Source organism: Glandiceps talaboti, chromosome 14 (assembly GCF_964340395.1).
Source record: "Glandiceps talaboti chromosome 14, keGlaTala1.1, whole genome shotgun sequence".
In the NCBI taxonomy this organism is placed as follows: domain Eukaryota; kingdom Metazoa; phylum Hemichordata; class Enteropneusta; family Spengelidae; genus Glandiceps; species Glandiceps talaboti.
Window position 1 is genome coordinate 14,421,296 of NC_135562.1, and position 20,097 is coordinate 14,441,392.

The 20,097-nt window shown below is 35.8% G+C and overlaps 1 protein-coding gene across 2 annotated transcripts; it reads left to right on the forward strand.

The window, feature by feature from the left end:
* The first annotated feature begins 670 nt into the window (after positions 1-670).
* Positions 671-19,697, forward strand: LOC144445452 (ADP-ribosylation factor GTPase-activating protein 1-like). 2 transcript variants are annotated; one of them, XM_078135005.1, is made up of 12 exons: positions 671-1,025; positions 1,777-1,886; positions 2,419-2,590; positions 3,275-3,534; positions 4,272-4,340; positions 5,636-5,741; positions 6,537-6,593; positions 7,324-7,356; positions 10,270-10,386; positions 11,019-11,170; positions 13,947-14,165; positions 14,943-19,697. In XM_078135005.1, exons 1-12 carry the CDS (start codon positions 966-968, stop codon positions 15,091-15,093), a joined length of 1,506 nt encoding a protein of 501 aa, XP_077991131.1. In that variant the 5' UTR covers positions 671-965; the 3' UTR covers positions 15,094-19,697. The 2 variants fall into 2 exon arrangements, with proteins under 2 accessions (XP_077991131.1, XP_077991132.1); XM_078135006.1 differs by having other exon boundaries at positions 689-1,025; positions 13,992-14,165.
* Positions 19,698-20,097: the final 400 nt, after the last annotated feature.

The window sequence follows — 20,097 nt, forward strand, 5'->3', positions numbered from 1 at the left end:
CCTATTTTAGGAAATTTTAACATTTAAAATTTGTAATGAACTATCATTATAAATATTTCATTTTTGTCGACGTCTCTCTTTGATTTTTATTACGTACGTATAGTAACAGTAAAAACCAAACAACTTAAGCTTAAATTCTTGGTTCGTTCGAAATAACCACTATGGCACAGATTCGCAGATAGCAATCAATAAATAAAACTGACAGAATCGCTTTAAGTGTCCACATAACAAGAATTCCGTGTTTTCCATAAACGACGTGACCGACCCTTGCTTGTTCCGCCACCAATTACATCTTATTCCCAGTTTGTTAACATTTAAAAAAAAATTGAGAACTTCTAAGCTAAATGTGTTCTTGACCTTCCTATATGTCTGTTTTAATTTCTTTCACCAGTGATGCTCATTTTTTTTTTGCGGGCATCCCATTGGAAACACACCATTTTATATTTCAGCTAATATTCAGTACTAATCTCACCGTATGCGCGTGGGTGTTCCGGTGTTTTTACATTAGCTATAGTCACAGTCGACCGTGAGTGAACTGTGGAGGGCGTTGTTATGACGTAAATTAACGGTATAAAATCGAAGTGCTTAAAGGGTCCTATGTACAGAACGCGATTCTAGGTTTAACGTAATGTTTGCCTGATGATATCTAATAAACGTTCACAGTTTGTTAAATTATTCCCATAAATCTGTTTTGGTACTATATTTCAATTTTAAATCAGAATTTTTTGGGAAACACTACGACCAGTGCTACTTTTTCCACCAACCTAAGCGGTCAATTCACAATTCAATATGGCGTCATTGACCGAGTGACACATCATCGACTTTGACGAAGAAACGGCAATCTATACATATTTATTTAATTTTACATCAATAACAGTGCCCATGAAACCTCTTTGACGTTGTGAATCGCGTCTGAAAAGTATAAAATCATATCTGTCGATTATTTATTGAGCCAGAGCTTTAAGATGTCTAGTCCAAGAACCCGGCGAGTTTTGAAGGATCTTCGCCCGATAGACAGGAATAATGTAAGTACATTATTTTCGTGATTTTCTTTTGTTTCATCGAAAACTACGAATCAAGGTCGGTAAAGTGACAAAATACCTTTGTGTAACGTTTACAGCTAAACCCTAATGACATATCTGGGTGACGGACACACGGGACGATGTAGGGAAAAAAACAGGAAATGGCCGTGTTGTGATGTGGCATTGACTGTCGGCAGCGTTGTTGTTAGCTCTGGATGTATGCGCTACGATGTTCGACACGTCTTTCCATATCCATGGTCTGTCTTGTCTGTCTGTTTCCTTTTCGTTAAACTGGGCCACCATGTAATCTATGCCACAATACAATCTTGTTCAGGTGTATGTCAAAATTAAAATGTCAGATTTAATACATCACATGTACATAGTAATCTCAATATTCTCTTTTGCAAATTATATTACGTTTAAACTTTAATCATGTCCCAATTTACATACATCATTGAAGTAGAAAGGACTTTCCTACCTCCATGCATTGCATCCAGTAGTTTAGAATTTTGTGTTTGATTAACAAAGACACAATGTGAATGACTGTGGGTGGCTGTAGATGAATTTAAATTGCATCTCATGCATCTCAGGACTTCTCGAGTAAGGACTTTGACTATACTGTAAGTACCACACTGGTGGTGTAAATCGTAATGATACTGTATAGTAACCATGGTAACTAGACTAGTGCGTGGTGTGTGTCTTGTGTATTGCACTGAGATTATATTGAGTTTAGATTCCTTTGTTTTTCTTACAGTCATGTTTTGAATGTGGTGGTTTGAATCCACAGTGGGTTAGTGTAAGTTATGGTATATGGATATGTTTGGAGTGTTCTGGTAAACATAGATCATTAGGAGTCCATTTGAGGTAAGTACATAAACAACTAGCGGAATTCTGTATCCAAAATAGTATAGAATTACAACAGAAACAGGGTTGATGTGATGTTTCAGTGATGGGACACATCAATTCATTCAATATTTACATGAAAATAGACAACTCAAACTCAAAATTAAATTACCTCAATAGAGTCTCCCCAACAGCTGAGATGTCGAAGTAGATAAGTAATTATGGTGCTTGGAAGTTGGAGGACAGTCTAGGTAAAGTAAACAATTCAAGCTGCAATTCAAACCACTAAGTCCATTTGTAATTATTTCCGCACAAGCTGTCAGATTCAAAGTTACATGTATGGATAACTGAAACATCATGTTCTGTTTTTTTTTAGCAGTTTTGTCAGATCCACACCTAAGTGATTGAAACATTGTACGTTTTGTTGTCAGTTTGCTGTGGTCCCTGGCTATGTGACCAAAAACATGTTACATGTACATTGTACATGGTCAGTTTTGTGTGGTCCACAGCTATGTGAATGATACATGTTTCATGTACATTTGTACGTTATCAGTTTTGTCAGATCCACAACTATGGATAAATGGAAAGATATTGAGTTGGAAAAAATGAAGATTGGTGGTAACAACAAGTTTAAGAATTTCTTAGAATCTCAGCCAGACTACAATCGTAACTGGTCATTCCATGAAAAATACAATAGTAAGGCTGCTGCTTTATTTAGAGATAAGGTGAGTTGGTAGTAATAAAAATACTCTTGCAATTATGTATGTGTGTGTGTGTGTGTGTGTGTGTGTGTGTGTGTGTGTGTGTGTGTGTGTGTGTGTGTATGTGTGTTTTTCTGTGTGTGTGTGTGTGTGTGTGTGTGTTAGAGAATAATAAGTATGTGTGAGTGTGTCTGTCTGTGAGTGAGTGAGTGTGTGTGTGTGTGTTAGTGAGTAATAAGTATGTGTGAGTGTGTCTGTCTGCATCTGTCTGTGAGTGTGTGTGTGTTAGTGAGTAATAAGTATGTGTGTGAGTATGTGCTGTGCATGCACGTGTGTGTGTGTGTGTGTGTGTGTGTGTTTGATGCATGAGGAGAATTGGGTGATGGGAATTGCCATCTCTTGTTTGTATCTTTAAAAGAATACAAGCTATCATCAGTATTAGGGTGACAGTCACATAAAAAGATGTATTGTATGAGAAAATATTTCATTTGTAAATTCAGTAGTATACAAGTCTATAATATATGTATTCTTTGAGTAAATGGTGTTTCGTAGGAATATTTCAGTGAATTAGAAAACACAAGATTTCAATATTACCGTTTTCATTCAAAATGAAAAAAAAAATTCACACAAGTTCCAGACCTACGTTTAATTATTTAATGCTATTTTGATTGTCAGATACATGGTTGATGTTATGTATTACTATTACAGGTTTCTACAGAAGCCCAGGGTAAATCATGGTCAGCAGCGACATCTTCAGCCAGACATCATATACCCCATACTACTTCCAATTCTAGTCTTAAATTAAACCACTCAGCATCTACACCATCATTTTCCAATTCCTCACAACGTGGCAATACTGGTAGTTATAGTTCAGGGGGTGTGTACTTCAACAGCCATAGTGGTGGGGGTAGCGGTTACCAATCTAAGGGCTCACAGGATGACTGGGATGCCATGTTTGATGTGAAGAAGTAAGTACAACTACATTCCGAGTATATTGTATATTATTCCCAAATATTTTCCTTTGTTCAATGTAAGTGACCTTGAGGGACTTTTATCAATATTACTTGTGAGAGGAGGAGTGACAAACTCTTAAGTCACAAGTATTTTCTGGTTGAATGAAGAAAAATATTGGGATATAGTATAATTCTTTCTCCTCAAGCAAAATTTATTTTAAAAAATCACAAAAAGAATGGCGATTTGGAACATTTGTAGCTATATTTTGAGCACTGCAAAACCAGTGATGTGGATGGACATGGGTTGTTGTGATGTAAAACAACCAGGGTATATAATCCATATTTTATGTTCAAATACAATAACTTGGCTTGTGCATAGTATAATATATACAAAATATATATTACTACCTCATACAGATGTTAATACATGAGGATATGCCATATTCTGGTTTTCAGAAAGACAAAAGATAGAATAGTTTCGCCACTAGGAGTGCTCATGTCTGTGAAGCAGTTTTTTAGCCAGAAGTGAGGGCCATGATAGTTGAGTACTATTGCCACACCCTTAATAAAAATCATCATTTTTCAGTGTTTCACGGCAGAAGTTGGTTACATTCTCAAACAATCCTTGCTTTGTTTCAAAGTATGTGATTATAAAGAGCTCACAAAGTTGTTGTAACCACACATTCTTAATCCTCCAGATCTGAGAAGGTTGTTTAAAGTTTGACGATATTTTCACATCTTTATTACTGTAGGTCTGAGATTGCTGCACAGAGAGATGACTTCTTTGAAAGAACACAACGACAAAATGCAGACAGACCAGCGTAAGTAAATGAAGAATTGCAAAGTTTAGATCCCCACAGAGCAGTGTAATTAGGCAAAAGTTTTGTTCTAGTAACCCAACCCATGAAACCTAGTTTTTTACTGCCACCCTAAATACTTTTTTAGGTAATTCAAAAAAATCATTAAAAAATTCAAAATATTTGCCAAATCGCATGAGAATTAATGAATGAGATTTGAGGATGTCAGTGCCTTGTATGATCAAAATAACATGGTGGAATACAGTGTACCACACGATGTCTTCTGTATAGAGTATAGAAAGTGTGATCACGTTGATAAGAAGTCTCTGTTGACCTCTGTAAATAGAAAGAGAACATTTGAACAGATCCTCCAAGATAAAAAAAAATCCTACCAACCCACCTTACTTTGATATTGGGTGTTATCGAAACCACACCACATGGGAGGGGGGGGGGGGGGCTTAACGACAGACTGGAGTATTTATTATGTTCTAGCAACACAAACTTAAAATTTTCAACTTCATACTTAAGTCAATTTTTGGAACAAAAAATAAACGTAGGGTGGAAAGAAGAAAAAAATTGTTCTTGTCAGAACCGTTTGTCTAAAGTGGTGCGATGATGCAGATTTTTCTTATTTAATTCTCAACAAACCTGTCACTCAGTCTACTATTTATGGCAGTTACTGTTCTTTTTATTCAGTACTTTAGAGCAAGTGTGTATGTAGGGCAGATGTCATTTGCTTGTTCATGATTGGCTCAGCAGTTGTCTTCACTGAAGTAGGGAGGGTTATTTTTGTGTTTCCCCCTATATCTGCAGACTGCGTGGGCTTGAAAAACATGAAAAAAAACAAAAACGACAGGAGGGTATTTAAGTGATGCGTGTGCTGACCAGAAACAATTCTTTTTGTTTTCCTTTCTTTTTTGGCCAAATACCATAGTAACTTAGATATAATTTGCTATATATATATATAATATATTTTGCTGGTAAAAGACAGGGGAAATCTGGTTAACTTGCATACTTTACAATACATTTTACCATAATATAGATGGGGAACCATCATTAGAGACTTTTTAGCTTTGGCTGAGTTTTGATAAAACTTGTTCTAATGTGAGTGAGCTCAACACCTAATTATGTTCTGTCAGCAATTTTGTATATTTACAGTGAGCTGCATGGCAGGAGAAATTCTTTTTACTTACAGAAGACTGGAAATGGTCTAACCTACCTGTCGCACATTTTACATGTACAACTTGGAATTATTTTAAATTAGTTTCTGATAACCTGAAATCATACTTATATGTGTGTTTGTTGATGTGTTCCTCTAGTGATTTACCACCAAGCCAAGGAGGGCGCTATTCAGGTTTTGGTAACACACCAGATCCACCAAAGTCCAATGAAGGTAGCAGTGATTTGATGGGGTCACTTTCTGCGGTAAGCAATGATTTAGCAATATTTTGATACAAACTTCCAGTTTATGCCAATAAATTACCGGTTTTCATTTGTCAAAAGAGGGTAAATATTAATAAATGTGAAGTTACGCAGTTCTGAGATATTGAATCACAAGCTTGATTGGTTGATTTGTTGGTTGGTTGTATTAAAAAAATGGTTTGTTCTCGTGATATTTTAATATGTTTCATTTTCATATAAACCATCGTCCTCAATCAATGTAAGCAGAGAAATAGAGTACATGATGTATAGAGCAATAATCCCTGTCTGGATCAAATCTGGTGTCAGCCTAGTGTTAGCGCTGAGCTAGTCTGATGTTTACAGTGCTAGTGCAGGCATTAACCCTTCCAGCTGCTAACACATATTGGTGAGGTGTTACTGCCAGTCTCGTGTTAGTATTGAGCTTGTCTGGTGTCAACATAGGACTGGTGTCGGCATTAACCCTTCCAGCTGCTAACACATATTGGTGAGGTGTTATCGCCAGTCCAATGTTAATACTGATGCTAGTCTGGTGTTAACATTGGGCTGGTGCAGACATTAACTCTTCCAGTAACAAATACATGCTGGTGAGGTGTTCGTGCAAGCCAGGTGTTAGCAAAGAGTTAACCTGGTGTTAACATGGGACTGATGCAGACATTAACCCATCCAGTTGCTTATACATACTGGTCAGGTATTACTGCTACATACATGTAGAGCTAGCCCAGTGATAGCACAGTCAAAAAGTGGCTCAAAACTGCACTGTAACAATCTTGACATTTTGAGTTATTTGTTTGTTTGTAGGGATGGAGTACATTTGCTTTAGGAGCTACAAAGTTTGCCTCAGCAACAAAGGAAGGGGTAAGTTACACGATACATTTATCAACGGTTGAATTTATATGTAAGTGGAGGAATTTCTGTACAAATAGTGGGAGAGAAGGTGATGCATGATATGTTGTGGATGATTGGTCAAACTTTATTGACAGAAGTTGATCCACATTACATTGTGTATGATTGGTCCATCTTTACTGAGAGAAGTTGACCCATTGTTCAGTGTGTATGATTGGTCCATCTTTACTGAGAGAAGTTGACCCATTGTACAGTGTGTATGATTGGTCCATTCTTATTGAGAGAATTTGATCCATAATAAAATGTTCATGATTGGTCCATTCTTATTGAGAGAGTAATAGTGTGTATGATTGGTCCATTCTTATTGAGAGAAGTTGATTCATAATACAGTGTTCATGATTGGTCTTTCCTTATTGAGAGAATTTGATCCATTATCTTGTGTGTATGATTGGTCCATAACAGACTTAAAATATAGTTTTCATGATTGGTCCATTCTTCATGAGTGAAGTTGATTCATAATACAGTGTGTATGATTGGCCTATCTGTTAATATTGAGAGAGGTTGATCCATAATACAGTGGGGTGAGTGTGTATGATTGGGCCATCCTTACCAAGGCTCATGAAGGGCAAAGTAATGTCATAATGATAAATAAAAGTGTCAATAATAGTTATACAGCTCTATAGGTGTGATTTCCATTTTATGTTGCTTGGAATTTATCAGACAATATTTACTTACTTTACAGGCCATTAAGTTTGGAAGTGCTGCCTCACAGAAGGTACGACAATGTTGATGTATATATAATATATATAATTTACTACTTAAAAGAGAGTCTAGTACACTGCTTACATTTCCACTGTTGGCTATGAAATTTTAAGTCTTAAAATTTGATAATTATGTAGTACATTGTAAAGTATATACATTCAGCGTGCATGTGCACTATTCTTTCAGCTGTTTACAGAGACTTATTAAGATCTCTTGTGTCTGATACACATGTCCTTGGAAGCAGTCATTTCTGATGTACTACAAAAATCAAGCTATAGGCAAACTAAGATAGACACAAACTAAAATTATTATTGTGACATGTTGATATAAGCTAACAATGGTGATTGGTATAATTACACTCACAGTAGGGAGGCATCTCTGATTTTTAGCTTGCCTGAAGTGGCCATCCTTTCAACTTCATTCAGTGTTTACATACGATCTTGGTGACTGGCAGTTTTATCTACATAACCTAGACACCACTATGATAGTGGATTAAGATGTAAGAATTGTATTTCAATATGACACTGGTAATCGAGCCTTTGGTTTTCTAACATAGAGGCAAACTAAATCTATTGTTCTTCAATGTGGTAGATTACACAAGTGGGTGATAGCAGTTCCTCTGTTGTGTGAATCTAATCACCCTGTGATCTAGACAGTGTAAACATTGGAAGTCCCAAAACATCACTGCAAGTACAAGTTTTATGGAACTTGAACTCCCTACTCAGACTACAATTAAGCCAATGTCCATTCAATAGCTTAACACAGTTGTATCAACATGGTGCGACAATAGTTTTAGTTTGTGTCTATCTATAGATGTTGGTGGAGGGTCTATGGTGTAGCCTAGTAAAGCAAATACTCAATTATGAAAGTAATGTTTGTTGTATCAGATATAGTTTGTCAATAGTTTGTGAAGCCAGACAGTAAAATGTTGCAGTGTTTATAGTAATATTGTTTTCAAGCCAAACGATTCACTTCTACTCAACAGGCTTCCATTGTAGGTAGAAATCATTTCTTTTTTTAATCAATACGCCGTATTCCGGTTATCGAAGAAGCCCCGAAAAGATAAAAGATATGATTGTTTGGCCACTAGGGGCGCTGTTTTAGAACCGGAAGTGAGGGCCAGAATTGTAGAGCATTGTTGCAAAGCATAGAGTCTATAGGCATCGTAACCACTGACTAAAGATTTTCTGTCATTCCCCGTAACTTTACGCTATAATATTGCATTATCGCCCATCAAATAACGAAATAGCAAATTAACCTCTTGTTCTCCTAATATTTCGCGTAAGTTTGGCTCTGCAATTCGACCGTGAGGAAAACCCAAAAGTAGCAACATTTTGAAACGGGTAGTACACTGACATCTCACTCACGTTTTCAGTGTGACCTCGTCCATTTGCGTTACCGTTGGAGAAATTGTAGCGATTGCTTCCAGTCAAACATCGGAACGGAAAAAGGTACAAAAACAGAGGAAAGAACCCTCAAAATCACAATATACGCTACAGTTATTGCAGCTTGTATAAAACCAATCTGATTAAAATCCGATGTAGATGTCGGCTAATCGTTCATTGCTATTTTACTTTCGTTATTGTGCCTGAATTGACCTTCGTGGTACATGTTTGATCGCCTCCTCTACCGATCAGGACAAAAACGTAAACATGTACCACGAAGGTCAATTCAGGCAAAATAACGAAGGTAAAATAGCAATGAACGATCAGCCGACATCTACATCGGATTTTAATCAGATCGGTATAAGACATGGTATGATGAGTCAACCACGTAATCGTTACATGGAAGGCCGATTCATTGAAGGGGTGGGCGGTGTGGTACATCAATCACAATAACAATATTTATGATTCGTTGCCGACTTCAATGGGGTTTTTTATACACTGATGGTCCTGAATGAAGAATAGCAAGCTAACCAAAGTGTGATAGTAAAGATGAGTATATCAATACAAATATGTTTATGCCAACTTATAACCAGTACATGAAATGTTTTTTTCCGGACAAAGTTTTATGATTTCACCCGTGGTGCTACACCACTGTTCTAATAAACAAGAAAGGCCTAAGTATGCGGCGACATCAGTTACAATATAAACATGTGACTTGGTAATTGTCGACCGAACTCTCAATATTGCAATGACTGTAGCTGGAAGCTGTTCAATCTGATTAAAATCCGATGTAGATGTCGGCTAATCGTTCATTGCTATTTTACCTTCGTTATTTTGCCTGATATTATTTTTCTTGGTACATGTTTAAATTTTTTAGCCTGATCGTAGAGGAGGCGATCAGGCAAGCTAAAAAATGTAAACATGTACCAAGAAGGTCAATTCAGGCAAAATAACGAAGGTAAAATAGCAATGAACGATCAGCCAACATCTACATCGGATTTTAATCAGATTGGAAGCTGTTGTCAGATTTGTAATTTTCTAATCGTTCTTTTGTCAAGCAACAGACACCAGTAAGGTAAAGAAATATGTTTATCATGTCTACATCGGGTATATTTCGAAGGTCCTCCGTCCAACTTTCAATGTTTCCGCTGTCGATTAGTTCTATCTTTTGATGCTTGACATCCACTATTCGTCTCCTCTTCCGTTCTCTCAGAAAATTATCATTTTCTAGTGTTTCAAGACCAAGGTTGACAGCATTTCTGGCGATATCTAGTAGATTTAGAAGTAGTAATTTTCCACTCTTTTATGAATGCACGGAGTTCTTTTACGACCATTTTGTTGACAGCTTCATACATCGCCATACTATTAGATGCCATGACGAAAATTCTGGCCCTCACTTTGTCAGATATGGTGCGCCCTCTCGCGATACTTTCCTGCGAAACAACCGGAAGTTCGATAACCGGAATACGCCGTATTGTTCAATTGTCTTCATTTATGCATAGATTCATGGTTGTGTATTTATTTATGATTTGTTTACATAGACTCAGGAATACGCATCCAAAGTGAATGAGTCAGTAATCAAACCTACCAAAGATAAAGTCAAAGAAGGCAAATTATTTGATGACTTGAGTAGTGGTACAAAGTCATTGGCAAATAAGGTAATCGGGAACAGTGTAGTGAATAATACCATATTTTAACACAATTCTTTATTTTGGTGTTTTGGGTATTACAGTGTTACTAGTGTAGATCTAATATTGCAAAACTTAACTTAACTAGTGATCACACAGCTTATAGTAAACCTGTTTCTAAGGTAGATGAATAATCATTTATAACATGACATCATTCTTGATACGTAACTTAGGTCTTAAAAAAGACATTTTTCTGTCAAAAATCTTCCTGAAAAATCTTAATCTTAAAAATTTGATAATTATGATTGAAAATTGAATTATTCAGGTATTGATATTCATAATTATATTGTATGTACACGAAGTGCTATAGAACTACAAAATGTACAATGTACAGATAGAGATACCAATTTAAAAATTTCCTTACTGATTTCTATATCTACACTTCAGAAATTGAAAACTCCCAGTTCTGTATTATTTACTTTTAAATCTATTGTATGTACAGGCGCTTTAGAAAATAAATTAAATTAAAATTAAATTAGATTTAAAAAATCGCCAAACCTGCTGTTATAAGATTTTGCGATTTACAAATAAAATGGCATAGATAGAACTAGTATGTTTCAAAATTTTTAAACTTGCTGTCATTTCATAAATGTTTGTCGTAGATGGCTGTAGGCACAACCCAGACTTGGAAGGATTTACAGAATATGTTCACAGACAAAGGAACGACATTAGACGGTGCAGACACGACACCACAATCAGATTCACCATTACTAGCTGGTAGTCAAGCACAGAGACAATATGAAGAACGAATGAGGTATGTATTTGGTATCATAGTACTAGTAGTCTATGGTGTAGTGACTGTAATCAGGTCAGTAATAGTTGTAGTAGTTTGCATTGTAGTTAGTACAAGTTATGGTAGTTTTGTTGATGGTAATAGTAGTTAAAATGGCCATATGGATGAGTATTTATTTTGGATTTTTAATTTATATAAAACATTTTTTGTCATGGTTTCCTACTTGAAAAATCAATGTAAAATGACACATGTCCGAGTCTTTGTTTCTATTGTACATACAATAACAATCACTGATACAGTTTACACATTTAGTAATCTTTTGCAATTTATTGAGTTACAAACAAGGACTTAGAATATGATATTTCACATTGATTCTTCAAGTAGGAAGCCATGATAAAATTGTTTTATAAATTAAAAATCCAAAATAAATACCCAATCCTTATCCATATGGCCACTTTAGCGTAGTGACTCAGATAGTTGGTAAAGGTTAGGATAGCAAATATGGTAATTATGGTACGGTTAGTGCTGAGGTTTCAATAGTTAGTAACAATGGTGGTTTATACCCACAGTGTAAGACATGTACATTGGCATACAGTAATTAGCACATATCTGGTCCAATGATTTTGTTTACATTCAAATCCATAATACAAAAATTGTTGTTTGTAGTGCAATAACAAAATTTGTTGTATAGTTTCTTAGCATAGTAACAGAATTACTGTATAGTTTCTTAGCACAGTAACAGAATTACTGTGTAGTTTCTTAGCATAGTAACAGAATTACTTTGTAGTATTTTGGCACAATAAGAGAATTGCTGTGTAGTTTCTTAGCACAATAAGAGAGTTACTGTATAGTTTCTTAGCACAGTAACAGAATTACTGTGTAGTTCCTTAGCATAGTAACAGAATTACTTTGTAGTATTTTGGCACAATAAGAGAATTGCTGTGTAGTTTCTTAGCACAATAAGAGAGTTACTGTACAGTTTCTTAGCACAAAAATAACAGAATTACTGTGTAGTTCCTTAGCATAGTAACAGAATTACTTTGTAGTATTTTGGCACAATAAGAGAATTGCTGTGTAGTTTCTTAGCACAATAAGAGAGTTACTGTACAGTTTCTTAGCACAAAAATAACAGATTTACTGTATAGTTTTTTAGCACGGTAATAGAATTCTGTGTACTTTCTTAGCACAATAATAAGAGAACTTGCTGTGTAGTTTATAAGCACAATAACAGAAGTTTCTGTTTTGTTTTTAAGAACAAAGAAATTGATAATTATGAAATGCTTTTAACTAACAAAAAATGCAATACCACACATTCCAACATTGCATAACACTTTGTCAATTCTATTACAATCAATTCACCAAAACTTCACTTCAAACTGCAGCTAATATATTATTATACACACAATTTCATGTGGTTCTTTTCAAACCATTGCCTTATAAGTTATGTCAGTTATATTCACTGTGTCCTGTGTCTAGCTTGTGCATGAAGTGTACACGTACTTTCTGAAAACCTAGCGTTGCATGCTAGAGAAACACTAGGAAAAATGCTGTCACCTAATAGTTTTGCATATCATGTCATTTGCATGTGCCACAAAAAAACATGTCAAGTCTGTGCATGAATTATTATTTGTACTTTGTACTTTTGGAAACCATAGAATTGCATGCTGGAGAAACACTGTAGTAGAAACAATGGAAAATAATAACTTGGCACCTTATGCTATAGTATATCAAAATACGGAAAATTTCCCAGTCCTAAGTATTCATAAAACTCTATTTACACAAGTGAGGATCAAAATATTGTTTCCTTATTGTTTCACCCCTGTGAAGATAAAAAATATTTTCATATTAAGTGAGTTTTGCAGATAAGTTTATAGGTTGTCTCAATTATTTCTAAAGTGACATTATCGTTTCTGTCCATTTGAATATGTCTGATGTTATCTAACAATATGATTACAAAATGTATCTATATTATGTAGGTTTTTTGCTTTTTTATATTTACTGATTTCAACCTTTTCTTTGCTTTACGATCTTAGCGCTTTTGAGTCTCCATGAAACTCTTGTCTTTCCAAACCTGTCACCCCGTCTGTCATTTCTTGATGTTCATTCCCATACCTCTCCATCTCTCTCAGTATTCTCCCTACTTCAAGATGGCAATATATGGTAATCTTTTCTGATTCCACTGTAACACTATCACACAAACACACTCTTCTCTCTCTCTACTCCATGCTTCCTAGCTGTCAATACATACCTTAACACTCATTTACCCATCTATACTCTGTAACTTAACAGCTGTCAATACAAACTATAACACTCACTCACCCATCAACACAAGTGATATTCTCCATATATCCAGGCTGTCAACACATACATTAACACTCATACATGTATATGTACACATATGTTCTACACACTCTCCATATATCCTGGCTGTCAACACATACATGTACAGTAACACTCATACACCTATCTACACACACACACTCTCTCTATTTCCTAGCTGTCAACACATACAGTAACACTTAGTCATCCATCTATACATCAACACATTGTGTACATCCTAGCTGTAACATGTATACACCCATCTACGTTCTCCATACATCCTAACTTTAACACTCGGACGCCCATCTACACACTCTTCACACTTTCTTGCTGTACTTCACACTCATACACCCATCCTTTCCACACTCTCCATACTACCTGGCTGTCAACACATACCGTACTAACCCTACTGTATGAAGCTAGGGACAGGAGAGTTTCACTGTCCATCTGCCGTCCATTTCTCATCTCTCTCATCCAGAACTCTGGATCCTGATGCTTCCAATACACCTTTGTTATACGACAGACCTCCATCACCAGCCGGAGAAGTGGAAGAAGACGGATGGAGCTGGGATAATAGCGATTGGGATAAACCCAAGACGTCTAGTAATAATGTCAAGGTGACACGTAATGATAGTTGGGACAACCAATGGGAAGACAACACAGGAGATTTACTGGGTTTAGATGATGACGATGAACAGTAAGTCACTCATATCAACATCAACATAGTTTCTGTACCAGTGTACCATTGCATGATATCAGACACTATGTATAAACCTCACACTGATGATGATAAATAGCGTGACATTACACTGTAAACTTGAAATTGATGTAGAATTTCTAATCAGGAATGAGGCTTAAATTATATATGCAGTTTTGTAGATCACAATGCATGCACTACATGTACTCGATGGGCGATGTTGGTAGTCGGACTACCTTGACAGGTGAACAACTATTTGTTTCATTCCTGGCATGAAGGTTTATTCCTTGGAAATAACATGCAATTTAACAGGTCAATATGTCTGTCCATTGCTAAATGTTTGAAGTACACATTAAATAAGCCAAAAGCAACATCTATACACCCACAGCATCATGGAATCAGAAAGTTTATTATTCACAACTCTGCTCTTTGTTGTAACCATGGCAATGGTTTGTGTTTACAAAGAAGCTTTGAATCCAGGGAACTGTTATTGTATATTTTGTTTGTTGTAGTCATGATTATTGTGTTAAACTTTGTGTGGAGGGACAAAGGACAAGAGTTGTTATCATGTCTGTGTATGCTCCACAGGGAATTGAGGAAATGCAAAGGCTTGCTGTGCCATTATAGGTCCATACCAAGGGTAGTAATTGGTAGCTCACTTCCAGCACAGTGTAGGGAAGCATTCTATATATAAAAAAAAAAAAAAAAAAAAAAAAAAAAAAACTGGCATAATTTTAATGTTTAGTAACCATGGTTGTTTAAATTTTTTGTGTTTAGGGACAAGGCTAGTGCTAAGATCACCAGTTCAGCACCAAAGGGAAAGCTAACGTTAGAAGATGCTTGGGATGATGGCTCAGGATGGGATGAAGCTGCCTGGGATGCCGTGGAGTTGGAATATAATGCCAAGAAAAATGCCAAGAAAGAGTGAATTTAAAGTGAACAACAGTATGCCATCTCAAGCTTGTCATAATTTGTTGACCATTGGTAATAATTAGTGATTGCCATAAAAATAGTGAGCCTGTACATTTTGTACCCATGGTTACCATAGCGATTACCATAACGATAGTGATCCTGTACATTTTGTAACCATGGTTACCATAGCAATTGCCAGAGTAATAGTGATCCTGTACATGATGTAACAGTGGTTACCATAGTGATTGTCATTACAAATAGCGATCCTGTACATTTTGCAACTATGGTCACTATAGCGATTACTGTACATGGTTATCATAGCGATTACCATAAAGATAGTGATCCTCTACATTATGTAACCATGGTCACCATAGTGATTGTACATTTTGTAACTATGTTTACCATGACCATGGTAACAAATCAACATTTTTCAATCATCGCATGATGCACTGTGCAGTGATCCAGTTATGGTGACACTTGTCAGGGGTGGGAGGGTTGGGGGAGCATGAACAAATACCCTCAGTTTTGCCATAGTAATGAAATGAACTTGTAGATTAATGTAGGTGAAATTGTAAACTAGAGGAAAGAGCATCTGCAGTCAGAAATAATATGGGGGTGGGAGAAGGGGTGGCATTGATGGGTTAGTTAAGATTGGCACTTTTGGTCATGGTAAATGTGATTGTAAACATGCCTGCCATGAATATGAAGATTATTTCAGTATTTGCAGGTGAAACTTTAATTAATGTTAGTTGGATAATTTTAGTCACTCAAAACAACAAGAGATAGGTTCCAAAATCCCAATCATGATAGTGTTCTCAGAATTGTGTAGTGGTGTAGCCATTGTATATATGGCGCCCTCATTTTTGTGTTTATGTTATGCCTTTGTTTTTACTCAGTTTTGCATTGTGCTTTGTCATCCTATATGATATAGGCATGCTTACCTTTAGTAATTTCTAGCTTCTACCTCAGGGTAGACTGGTTTTATGTTTCACCTGAGATGGTAGATAGATTTCTCACTAAGACTAACATTTCTAATAGTTTTCCCACTAAGAGACTATTTTTCACATGGGTGAAAATGATAAACACTGGGTTATCTTGCGAGTCACCATATAGTGAGAGAGGCAGGGGAATTTTGGAACATCAGAAGAAATTGCTTTGGTTCAGTGTTTTGTCCAATTGGCTTAGAGGGTGCACTGGTGACGAATGAATGCTATGCTTGTTGATATACAGAACACCAAATTCACAAAATATTCAAAAAGATTTCAAGAAATCTCAGAAAGATGTCCTTAGTATTCGTTGGGTCAAGACATGTTCACATAATACAGGGACATCAGAATGAGTTGATTCCAGTAAGCGATAGGTGTTGGGAAGTTTATATATGCCCTTGTTACAAGAAAGGGGAAGTGAAAATACTAGAGACTGATATAAAAACAAAGCACAGCACCCATTTCCATACAATAGCAGAAAGACAGCTGACTCAGATTTACAACTAAAACCATTGTTTCAACGTGTGTGACATATTACCTGTTACATGTGATGTATTACCTGTGACCTGTGACATGTTACCTGTGACCTGTGACATATTACCTGTGACATGTGATGTATTACCAGTGACATGTTACCTTTTACCAAGGTTCCCCAACATCAGTAAAAACCTTGACACAAACTGTAATCACAATAGCAACACCAGACGATTGAGTCTTTGTTATTGCCTGGTAGTGGTCCTATCAACACCAGGCTTTTGACTTATTTTAGTAGTGGTCCTATCAACAGCAGATTATTGACCTTTTCTTAGTAGTGGTCCTATCAACAGCAGATTATTGACCTTTTCTTAGTAGTGGTCCTATCAACACCAGATTATTGACCTTTTCTTAGTAGTGGTTCTATCAACAAATATGAATACATTAAAAGCAATGATTAGACACCTATCTGATGTTTAAGCAATACAGTGTCTAAATATTTCTATTTAAGAAAAGTTACCTTGTCGAAATATTAATATTTAGCTAGATTAATGAGAGTCACTTGGGGCTTCATTGGCAATGGATTTAATGTTTCAAGGACAAAGAGTGCTAGTCTGATGTAGGGAGGAGGTGACAGAATAGAAGCAAATGAAAGAATTGTTGGTGTTGGATCTTTTAATCAACATATGTTGAATGAATTTGACGTCTGTAAATAAGAGTTTGTTCCAAAGTATATAATTGATACTATACATATTGTGTCTTCAGTGTTCAATGTTGATGTGTTGTCCTGTGTACAGAGAGATGCAGTGACAGGAAGTGATAACATAGATGGTACTTTTGTCATATTTGAATCCAGTATGTTGATATTGTAGGCATATGCAGTAGATCATAGATATTGTTTGGAGTGTATACCCCCGGTATGACAGGCTACTGTGCTGCTATAGGTACATTCCACAGTTGTGAAGCACTTTGAGTACATTGTGGGGAAGTGCTGTATCTAAATTAACATTATGGTGTGCTGTAATCACTGCCAAAATTTCACAATTCAGATGTACAAGCAGCTTTGCACACTGGTGGGAGCTATGTCTTTGATGAAGACTTGTTTATTTTTAGGCGATTACCTGAATTTTAACTTGCATAGGACCGAGAACACACGTCGTCTAAAGACTTATTTGGGTCAATTTCTGGTAACTTTGTGATGTGAAATAGAATGACAGTGAAACATAGCTGTAAGCATTCTGAATCTGAGGCATCGTATGGTAAAGGTCAAAGGTCATATTGTACATCTCTCTCTTTACATTTCTAGAATTATACACTGGTTCTTGTCAAATTTTATGACACGCAGACCAGACTTTACTTTTCAGCACAACTGAACTTGAGGTTATCGACTGTAGTATAGAGTCAGTTGTACTACAAAGCCAATGGCACCATTTTTTTGTAGATTTTCTTTTGTCCACCCTACATGTATTTAGTAATCTACTTACCAAAATATGCTTTTTTATTTTAATCTTTTAGATACATTGTTACTCATTTTTTTTAGCAGAGTGACATTTTTTCCTTTGCATGGTCTGTTGCTGCATTACTTATATGCACTTGTCTAGTCAAATGGTCTGTTGGGTTAGGTCAAAAGGCGACGTCATGGCAACAGAGTTTTTGTTACCATGGAGTTTTATGTAAATACACAGTAACAGACTTAGTTTTAACTTCCGGGCTATGTATATTGCTCTTATCATGTGTGACATATGTGAAATAAATTTAAAAAATGAGAATATTGCTCACAGATTCACTGATTACAGAAATGACTTTCCTGTAAACTGACATTCATCTTGAACTTCTGTGTCTGTCAGTAGCAATGACATTTGTTCGTTTCTGAGGATGGAAAAGTTAAAAAGAAAAAAAAAAGTTGTGGAAGCCTACCTCTGTAGTTTGATTTATTATGTGTACCAGAATGAATCAAGTATTAATTTTTATGCCATTATCAAAATTTTTGATTGAACAACTAGATTGCCAGAAATTCCAATCAAATTGTAAATTTCTTTGAAATTTTGTTCCATTGTAAGGTAATCTTTTAATTTCTTGATTTAACATTTACAAAGATTCAATGAAGTCTTGTGACTTTGTTTTAAATTCTTTCATTTTGGTTTGGTTTATGGGTATCTTGAAGTGAACTTCTCAATACCACACACATTTTTCGTTTGTTTTCTTGGAAATGTTCAGACAGTCAGAAATTAAGTCATCTTTTACTGGTTTGTTTCTCAGATTATTCTTACCTACACTGGCATTTCCAGAACATTTCATAGTTTAGTTTAGATATTTGAAATTCATCCTGCACTCTGAAATTCATGTTTATTAAAGAATTTTAGTTAGAGAAAAGAGTACTGTACTGGGAGAAAAATGTTTTTAGTCTCACAAGTTAAAACAATATTTTTACAGAAATGTAGATTAGAGCTGCTAGCTAGCAACCACTTACATTCATTCTCCATTGTTCAACATATTTACTGGCAATAGCTATTTTTAGTATTTTTTAGTATTTCTCTCTTGAATTGTATAGTATAACATTTAAAACCTTTGTGCTTGCTTTTTAAAATCTTCCATGTGCTCTAAAAACTGGCTACCCCCAGTCTGGTACATTGCAGCGAAATAGCTCCCTCTGGTGTTGAATATGTAGTAGTACTGTTGTTTATTGGAGTAATTTCTGAGGGGCCAAGATCTTACTGAGGTGTTTGTTTTCTTTTTGGCTACAACTAACATCACAAAATCAGGATTTTTGGAGTAAAAATCGACTTATTTATAACATGTTTAAGATGCACCTGGCACTTATTTAACAAGGGAGAAGGGAGAGGGTTTTAAAATTTCTAATAAGCCAATGAACTAAATTACCTAAACAGGTACTTTGGCTAATGAAAAAAAGAGTAAATATGAAGAAAACAAACAATATATCTGCTGTAGCCAGTTAATGTATGCGAAGCGAACACTGGGTTTTATGATTGGAATGATATGCAATGTATGTTTATACGTTGTGTGTGCAATCCTGACTTGGTGGTTAATTCTCGTTTTTAGAACCAATTTACAATGTGTCTTATTGTCATTCCATTTACTGTATTGTTTTTGCCGCATGTCATTTCAAACACTCCATCAATAAAACAAATCTGTACAAATACTTCAATTTCACCTGATGTGACTTGTTATGAAATACAACATGCTTCAATATATCAATGTATGTTTGAGATTTAAAGTGAACTAGTTGTCTAATAGTTATACACATATTGATGAAGTCCTGTATGTTTGTTGACAAACACAGTGCACTGTGTTGCAATTACTGTATTAGCTCTGACCCATGCAAGGTTTGTGACCATCATGTTAATGTTGTTTGTTGATAGTACATATACTGTGCGCTGAAGCAAACTTTTGTCTGAGCATATATATATATATATATATATATATATATATATTGTCGTCGTCGTCATCATCATCAGTCAGTGATTTCTGGGTTAGGGACCGATCAGTTTCTTCGGCCGGGGGGGGCGGGGGGGGGGGGGGGGGGGGGGGCGGTGGATAAG

Excerpts from the sequence above, each read along its gene's own strand:
- LOC144445452 (XM_078135005.1), top strand. The coding sequence starts at position 966 with ATGTCTAGTCCAAGAACCCGGCGAGTTTTGAAGGATCTTCGCCCGATA. Across the intron at positions 7,357-10,269 it reads GAAGTGCTGCCTCACAGAAG|ACTCAGGAATACGCATCCAA; the intron begins GTACGACAATGT and ends TTGTTTACATAG. Across the intron at positions 11,171-13,946 it reads CAATATGAAGAACGAATGAG|AACTCTGGATCCTGATGCTT; the intron begins GTATGTATTTGG and ends TCTCTCATCCAG.